Source organism: Myotis yumanensis, unplaced genomic scaffold (assembly GCF_028538775.1).
Source record: "Myotis yumanensis isolate MYYU_CA2020_CCGP unplaced genomic scaffold, mMyoYum1.0.hap1 SCAF_13, whole genome shotgun sequence".
Taxonomy (NCBI): domain Eukaryota; kingdom Metazoa; phylum Chordata; class Mammalia; order Chiroptera; family Vespertilionidae; genus Myotis; species Myotis yumanensis.
Window position 1 is genome coordinate 4,733,670 of NW_027223764.1, and position 9,430 is coordinate 4,743,099.

At 43.4% G+C, this 9,430-nt stretch overlaps 1 protein-coding gene across 1 annotated transcript in view; it reads right to left on the bottom strand.

Annotated features, from left to right (window-relative positions):
* Window positions 1–9,185, bottom strand: part of TCERG1L (transcription elongation regulator 1 like) — a 98,591-nt gene extending 89,406 nt beyond the window's left edge. The window contains exons 1-3 of the mRNA XM_070433232.1: window positions 8,862–9,185; window positions 6,680–6,826; window positions 5,703–5,883 (exon numbers count right to left, since the gene is read on the bottom strand). Of these exons, the coding sequence (XP_070289333.1) occupies window positions 5,703–5,883; window positions 6,680–6,826; window positions 8,862–9,185 (652 nt within the window). The remainder of the gene's footprint in view (window positions 1–5,702; window positions 5,884–6,679; window positions 6,827–8,861) is intronic.
* Window positions 9,186–9,430: the final 245 nt, after the last annotated feature.

Consider the following 9,430-nt stretch of genomic DNA (forward strand, 5'->3'; position numbering starts at 1 on the left):
CGCAGACCAGGAGCCCTCTGGGGAGGTCCGACTGACAGCTTAGACCTGCACCTCTGTGGGAGGTGACCCGTGGGATGATCCAGGGACAACCCCTCTGATCACCTCTCCACCACCACCGGTGGCCACCACCCCCCCCCGATCACTGTCTCCTCCCTCTGCCCGCTGGCACCCACCTTGGCTGGCCTGGCACCGCCCACTCTCCAGCTCCAGCCCCCACCACTTGGTCGTTCTGCTGTTCAGTCGATTTGCATAATAGGCTTTTATTATATAGGATAATAGCCCCTTATCAAATATATGATTTAAAAATATTTTCTCCAATTTCCTAGTTGCTTTTCATTTTCTTGATTGTTTCCTTTGCTGTGCAGAAGATTTTTAATTTGATGCAGTCCCACGTGTTCGTTTTTGCTATTGTTGCCTATGTTTTTGGTGCTGTGTCCAGGAATTGTTGCCAAGACCAGTGTCAAGGAGATTTTCTTTATGTTTTCTTCTAGCAGTTTGATGATTTCAGGTCTTATGATTAAGTCTTTCATTCATTTCAACTTAATTTTTGTAAGCGGTGTAAGATAGGGGTCTAATTTCATTTTTCTGCATGTGGTTATCCAGTTTTCCCAACATCATTATTAAAGAAACTATCCTTTCCTCATTAAGTGCTTTTGGCTCCCTTGTCAAATATTAGTTGACTGTGTATACAGGAATTTACTTCTAGGCTCTCTATATTCTTTTCCATTGGTCTATGTGTCTATTTTTATTCCAGTACCATGCTGTTTTGATTACTATAGCTTTGCATTACAGTTTGAATAAGGAAGTGTGATGCCTCTGGCTTAGTTGCTTCTCAGAATTGCTTTGGCTCCTCAGGGTCATTTATGGTTCCATAAATATTTTAGGATTCTTGTTTCTATTTCTGTGAAAAATGCCACTGGAATTTTTACAGGAATTGCATTGAATCTATAGATGGCTTTGGGTAGAATGGACGTTTTAGTATTAATTCTTCTGACTCATGAGCACAGGATACTTTTCCATTTGTTTGTGTTTTCTTCCATTTCTTTTGTCAAAATCTTGTAGTTTTCATTGCTTGGATCTTTTCCTTCCTTGGTTAAATATATTCCTGAGTATTTTCTTGTTCTTGATGCTATTGTGAATGGGTGTGGTTTCTTTTTCAGGTATTTCAGTGTTACTGTATAGAAACTCAACTGATTTCCAAACACTGATTCTGTATCCTGCAACTTTATTGAATTTGTTGACTAGTTCCAACCATGTTTTGGTGTCGTCTCTAGGATTTTCTATATATAAGATCATGTCATCTGCAAATAAAGACAACTCCACTTCTTCCTTTCTGATTGGATGTCTTTCATTTTTGCCTGACTGCGTTGCCTAGGACTTCCAATACTATGCTGACTAGGAGTGTTGAGCGTGGGCATCATGTCTTGTTCCTGATTTTAGGGGAAACGCTTTCAACCCTTCACAATTGAGTATGATGTCATCTGTGGGTTTGTCATCTATGACCTTCATTATGTTGAGGTGTGTATGTTTCTTTCAGACCCAATTTGTTTTTTTAAATCATGAAAGGATGTTCCCCTTGAAAGAGGGTTCCCATCCTTGGAAAACATCATGGTTCTGGTGGAGTCCGGGAAGCTCTCCCTCACCCTGGGTATTCCTGGTATCTGAGAATCTCTGTTGCCCTCTGGGGGGTGAGGCAATCCTATAGGGATACCCACCACATCTGGTTCATGTGGAGACATGCACATAAAGGCTGGTTTCCCTAGAAGTCTGTTCAGACTCTATAGATCTCAAAAAAAAACACACACACACACACACACTAAAATTAACATGGGAAATCATGCCTTCAAGGCCAACAAGCCCCATGACAGTCAACCTTCCATTAATTCTAAAGTGACTTCTAGATTAATCTTTTTGTACGCACCATAAAAAACTTTAAAATTAGGAAAACATATTTAATTGGTCTCTCGAAGCGTTAAAAGAAAGATTTAGATGAATAGATCAACCAATGATGTTGTTAGGTGTCAACCCAATTCTTTGAGGTATTAAAAATGGCTGTCCTTATGTTAAAAGGGGATGATCATTTGGAACTTGACTTGTCAAGGAAAGATATAAGTTGTAAATGCCTCCAATACAAAAAGTGGATCCAACTGTTCTTTCATAAACTAATGTTAGTTTTTCTCATGGATAAAAGATATGTTTCTGTTTGTTTGTCTGTATGTGCCTACGTATGCATGTTGTAAATGTAAGGTAATTTTCAACTTCTGCTGCTATTGTTAAAATTAATGGGAAGGCCAGCACTGGTAAGAATTGGGTATTCTAAAATTCTCAGAAATATAGAAACTAACTCAAATGCTTTTCAACTTCACAACTTTAGATTGATCCTTACTAAATAAAAGCTATTTTAAATTTGTTGGTTCAAGAACAGACGTGTCTTTTGAATTGTTAATAAAATATTTATATTTTACTCAAGTTTATAAAAATAAGTCCGTGTCAATAACTGACTCTGATGTCAATGGAATATGCTTCTAGAGGTTATAAAATATCTTCACAAATTTGCCAAGCTAAAGAATGCTAGTTGTTTACTTCTTAGTTTTCATTGGCCATTGAGATTTTAAGGGTTAAAATCTCAATATATGTAGGAATAACTTTGCAGCTAGAAGAGCCCCTGGAATACCTCCAAGTTTTGTTTTTATGTTAAATTACATGGAAATCATAGTACAATAAGTGATAGAAAACTACCAGGGTATGTTGTATGGGTGAATAATAGTTGTCAATTAAATGAATGGTCAGGGTTATTGGAAACCCAAAATAGCTGCGTGGTCCTTCCCAGGCTCGCTGGCAAACCCCATTTTCTTTTAAGATGGACTTGGGTGAAGTAACTTATGAGTTGGCATTATTCAAAGGAGCCATCTTAGCTATTATCAAGGTTTGATAAAGTCACTTCAAGAAAATGTCAAATGGGTAGCCACTTCCTTTCACAGTGAACTCCCAGGAGACACAGACTTAGAGTTCACTGATTGCTACCTGGAGATTTTGTTTATTGGAAAGGACAAATATGAAAGACACTCTGCAACTTCATTGGAAGGGACTTATCAGGCGCCTAACTGCGAATGAATATCTAGCCTTGTCTCTGCTACGCGCCTCTGCCTACAACAGTCATCCAAGACTCCTTGAGGACGAGAAGCTGCCAACATCAGAGTTAGACAGCTGTCCCAAGATATCGACAAGGCCTGTATACCTACAGATTGATGTTCAACACAGAAAACAATTGATTGTCTTTACCAGTTTGCTAAGAACATTAGTCCTAATAATAGTTATACTTGTTTTGGAGGTTTTTCATTATAGTTCAACTGTTCCTGATGACTGAACATGTATAAAATAACTTAATACTCGCTTTCATGGCTTATATAAATGCCATACGAGGTACCAAATACAGAAAAAAAAATGAGACAGAAGACAAAACTCAAATCATGACAGTTCACAGGACAGAAATGATCCAATGGTCTTCAGAGTGAAAGCCATAGGACCCAAAGGCCTTCCGTTTACCTGCCCTTCCCTTTTGGGGAAAACTTCAGCCTCACATCTCATGGTTATAGCATTGCCTCATCCCCAGTGGTCCACCATTTCAACAAGACAACATTAATACTGAGACTTCCTAAAAATGAGCCTTCCTAGCCCTGTGAGACCACCTTGTCCAACTTAAGGTTGGTCATCCATACATCCTTCAGATTGATTTATGATCGAAAGGGGGAATTGTGAAAGATAAAGGGGTTCTACAGAAAGCATCCTCACACAGTGATCTGACCATAAATTCCTAACTGGGTAGGTCATGGTGGGCAGTAACACTGTAGGCCTCTAACTTCTTTTTTCTTTTTTATTAAATGTCTTGGGGTGACATTGGTTAATAAAACCCTACAGGTTTCAAGTATACAACTCAATAACCCATCATCTGCCCACTGCACTGTGCACGCATCACCCAAAGCCAAATCTCTCTCCGCCATCATTTATCCCCGCTCTGCCCTCTTCTTTAGTGAAAGGTTTTAAGCCAGCCCTGTTCATTGTTCTTGTGCATCTACTTTAGTACACCTTCGAAATAACAAAAGTAATTACCGCCCTCAAAAGACTACATAATCTTATTAACTATTCTGTAATCCGACCCCCGCCAGGGTTCCCTCCTTAATTTCAAATGCATAAAAGAAGCTGCAAAACGATTATCTCAGGAGTGTTTGCGATCTTGCTTCCCGGCAGCTGTCATCAGTTTCGCTCAAATAAACTCTTATTAAAAATTCTCTACAGGTTTGGACGTTTCTTACATCGACAGCTTCTTCAACTAAAGAGATATTTAGTGTGTTCATAGTATGAGTGTTCTAGGAAGAGGATTAAGGTACACTGCAAAATGTCTATGATACTCAAGGATGAGCTGAGAGGTGGAAAGTTTCCCGCAAAGTTTTTGCCTAACCAGTTTAACTAACTTATCTATTTTTAAACTTAATTTCCAATTATTTGGGTGACAGCTATTGCTGATGCGTTAGGAAATGAAAATATTTTTCTTACATATACCAAAAGAGCCAGCTGCAGGCACGAATCCTTGTGTTAACACATGCAGCCTAACCACCTTTCATCATCATTACATGAAATAGGAAACATAATCATCTCAGTGAAAAATGTTTGTAAATGCACGTATGGATGTTGCTCATGCGGATTTTAATAACATGGTAATGCCTACTTACTAGGCAAGGAGAGAAGGCAAGTTTCAGTCAAGAATCATTAAGACCCATGAAAAAAAAAACAAGTAATGGAATTGTTCTTCGTGACTTATTACTAAACAAGATCCATAGCAAATTAGAATACGTAAGGTAGGCAAACAGAGAAGCACACAGATCCATCTCCTCGACCATCACATTAGCCACAGGGCATGTCCTTATTACTAAATTTTAGAGACACCCGTTGAGACAAGCGTGGTAGGTAGGAAATTACCGGAAGCTAATGTAATTCTGAAGTCATAAAATATTCCATAATGGAAGGTGTTGCAAGGTAATTTTGGCACGGGCAACATTTGCTTTTATAATATGATCGTATGTTAAGGTGATTTTAAAAATCAATTTAAAAATTCATAAGACGATTTTACTCTCCCGTTACTATATGGGTTTATTATACAATCTTTCATGCGGGGATTATTTCAAGGGAGTTTATTCCCAGACAAGTGTTCTTTCAGGTCACTAAGACTCCAAAGACAGAACAAAACCCATCTTCCAAATAGACCACGCCCAACATCACCCCCAAGGGGAGGCCACAGAAACCTCGTGTGTCCTGCAGACCAGGCAGCTTTGACGTGTGCACCTCATCCCACACAAGAAACATTTCGTAATGAGTGTCCTGATCATTTGGGGCCCCTGTGAAGAGCGACCAGCAGAAGCTGTGGTCCAATTCTAAAAATAAGGCACCAAAAATATGGTCCTGGAAAATCCCTTCTGCCATCTCTTCATCTTAAATCAAATTCCATGCCCCCCAAACACAGTGAAGTTACCCCAAACTCCATTTCTTTATCAAAAGGAATCGTGCCAATGGAAAGAAATGACATGTTACTGAAAGAATTGTTTCATTACAATGACAAATGCAGTGTTCAGACCTAGAACTCTCTCACTTGTGGCTAGAACGAAAAGGGGGGGAAAGCACACTGGCGCGGCTATTTGGACACCAACCTGGTATAGGCTGAGGTGCTAACACCACTGTGGGAAGAGGCCTGGAGGCAGGTGCTGGCCTGGACAGAGACACAGCTACTTGATTTGCCAATAAATGAGGCTTTTCATACCCATGGAACAATCTTGATTCCTCGGGATATATCCACGTTGAGTCCAGAGCAAAGGAATTATTTAAAAAGATCTGTCCAAAAAAGAAAGCAAGTGTAACATTTCAGACCATGCACATGAGAAAGACTAAAGGCTACTGTAAAATATTTGTCTTGTCTTACATTGATCAAATATTGGAGAGTCTATAAGTGAGGACTCTATAAAAGCATCCTTCTCCAACCTAAAGATCCACAGGGCTCCAATAACAGTCACCATGAAGTTACCATGGTCTGCGCTGGTCTTCAACTATTGACTTGATTAATTCAGCACAGCAGCCCGTTTACAGACTAAAGAACCGTCGCAAGGAGGTCCGTTGTGTGGCATAGACAAGTCACCACATAATTTTTCTTTTCTTTTTTTAGTTTTCAAACAAAGTGTAATTAGTACATTTGAATTCAAACGCCAAAATAGACCACCAGAAGGAGGAATACTTAAAGCAATCATTGCAAGAAAAGCTTGCTTTTAAAATTTATACTTGAATTATATCATGTTTGAGGCCATCTGTTGACCCATTGTTACAGGTTTGAAAACTGAACATTGTCAAGAGTAGATTCTGACTCACAATGGAAAATTCTGTATTGTGCTATGGAATCCAAATATATCAAGCTAAAACAAAATACCATCCCCCCCTTCCCCGCCCCCCCTGCCGCCACCCAATCTACTGGTGTTTAACAGACTGATCTTATTCTGAAAAGATTCCTCTTTAGACCTAGAAGGTCAGTCTAGTGCAATTAGCACAGAGAAAACACACTGTTTTCTGTTGTTATGGAAATACCCAACGACTTCATAGCTGACTCCCACTTATCCAATGAAACTATTTGCATTTTTACCTTACAATTGGGTATCCGTTTGTCTATCCAACCTTTCCCAACAGGAGGGGGGAGAGCAGATGGGCAGACATGTGGGAAGATGGGCACCAGCTCCACAGTGGAAGAGGGGGACAGCCCTATTGACGGAGAAGGGCCACTGAATAGCCACTGAAACCCAAGAAGAGAGAAGGGAATGCTTGTTAGCCCGTAGCAATCAACTCTAGTTTGTCCCATAAGCTACTGGGGCAGCTGCTTTTTAATTTTCTTAAAGGGAATTTTTAAAATATATGTATTTAATTATGAGAAAAACCTCCTCTTTCCCCAGTTTAAAAAAAAATAACACCCACACATTTTAAAAATGTATAAGGTTTCCCATCAGAACCATCACAAAGCATTACCTACATTGCATTCTTCAATACTGAGAAAGAACTCCTAAGCACAAAACCACGAGAACCCGGTAAGAAGTGGGTTTCTGCCTGAGATAGAAGGAACCACCATGGAAAGGGGAGATGCTGGGCATTCCCTGTATGAGTCGTGAATTCTGTTCATAAGCAAGCAGAGAGCTGTATGTCAGGAGAGTCCTTTCAGTATAGCATTGTGTATGAATTATACTTACCTTTTTAAAAGGCAAACACAAATAATATTTTCAAAATAAAACTCACTTGGGGGTTAAGATTAAAAGTTGCCCACGGCTCACAAGTGCACACAGATTCCAAAGCAAAGGAGATGTGAGGGCAGCTCATCAATAACCGAAGATCCCAAAGCACAGAGTCAACGAGCGAACACCGACAGGGGCAGGCCGTCTGGGAGACAGTCTCCCTTGTTAAAATAACTGAATCTCCACGAGCAGAGAACTGACAGAATCGTGGCTCAGTGAGACGGAATGCTTCCACATCGACTTCTTTTAAGATCAAAGAAGCATTTTTTAATTTTCCTGTTATGTGAAAATGTCCTTCTGGTTCTAAATATTGTCACTGAACAGAAAACATGGAACTCAAAAATAGTTAAAAGAAGAAGAATATGATTTTTTAAAATATATTTTTAAATTTACACCCCCCAAAAATGCAGTGTTCTATATAGGGGGGAGAAAAAATGTAGTTCCTGGGCATTATATACCTCTAGTGGTAGCACTCTGATATAGCAACCCCCTGAAAATGCCCAAAAAGCTACCGTTTATTCAATAAAACCCAATATGAACTGCATCGCACGTCAAAATAGATATCTAGGACTGCATATGTGATGTATCATTAGGTCTAAAGATCAGTGTGGGCGGAGTTTAACAACATCTTTAAGGAAAGCTCACAAGATAATATAGGAATAAAATTAATTAAATGGTGGATTCTAACATACCGTTAATTTGAATATGCTAAGGAAGGCTATCCTTGGAATGAAATGCGTTTTCCCCTGATTTAAATGCATCTGCATAGTTAGATAGCAAACAATGGATCTTGCCAAAACCAGCCTGCCTTGCACGGTTGCACCATTAATCAAAGGTAGAGTCACTTTTCCTTTTTAATTCCAGGCTTTAAATGCCAAAGTATTCCAAAGTGCAGTATGGCACTAGCTAGCTAATGAGGCGGGCTCAGGTGGACCTAGTTTGGGGGTGGGGGCGGCGGTTTATCACCGGTAACATTTCTCGGTATTAAAGGCAGGGTTTCCCTGCAGCTTCCATTGGTTTGAATTCTCTTAAGCATTGTCCTGAGTCTATTTTCACATAGGAAAAAAAACAAACCCAACCAGATCAGCATCAGAAATAGCTATTGATTCCCAGCCTGCTTTTCAAGTCTGGCAGAGACTGTAAAAGTATTAACTTCTCTGCGATAAGCCGGCCACGCTGCGCAGCTGCCACGCCGGCTCCCGCGGCGGCGACTTCAGCACCGCTCTCTGGACAGCGACCCCGGGCCCGCGAAAGTTGTGGCCACCTCGGTCCCAGCTCGGGCCTTGGGGTGCTGGTCCCTAAAATGCTTGGCTGGGAGACCGCGGGAAAGACTGAAAGACTGCCGGGGGGCAGAGCGGGGCGGCAAGGCATGAACTTTGTGGCCGATGCACGGCGGCCGGGCTGGTGCTGTTGGTTGGGGAGCCTGGACCACCAGGGGCGGAAGAGCACGAGCCCCAGGCCGGGGCCGCCCGGGCCAGCGAGGGCCGAGCCCCGGGCAGGGGCGCGCGGAGACCAGAACCCGAGACGGGGGCGGGGGCGCGTTACCTGCCCGTGGAGCAGCGGGTAGTAGTGCGCGGCGGCGGCGGCGGCGGTGGCGGCGGCGTGGTCTGGCGCAGAGGGCAGCGGCACCAGCGGCAGCAGAGGCTCGCCGGGGGCTTGCCAGCCGGGCAGCCCCGGGAGCAGCGGAGCGGCGGGGGGCTGGGCCGCTGCGAGCAGCACGGGCGGGGGCGCGACCCCAGCGCCCAGCCGGAGCAGCCCGGTCGAGCCGGGGACCATCCAAACCCAGGGTGGCGGCGGCGGCGGGTCTGCATTCATCGGCCAAAGGAGAGGCTGCCGCCGCCGCCGCTGGAGCCTGGCGCTCACCAGCATCCTACATCCCCACGCGGGCGGCGGCGGCGGGGGCGGCGGGGGCGGCGGGGGCGGCGGGCGGGCGCCGAAGGTGCGGCCGGCCACAGCACGGGCTCCAGAGAACTCACTTGGTTCCGCGGCGCCGCCGCTCGCTCCGCCCCTGCCCCGCGCGGAGAGCCCCTCCTCCCGCCCACCGTCCTCCCCTCCGAGCGCGGCCGCAGCGCAGCCACCGCCTCCCGGACCTCAGCCCGGGCCCCGCCCGCCCG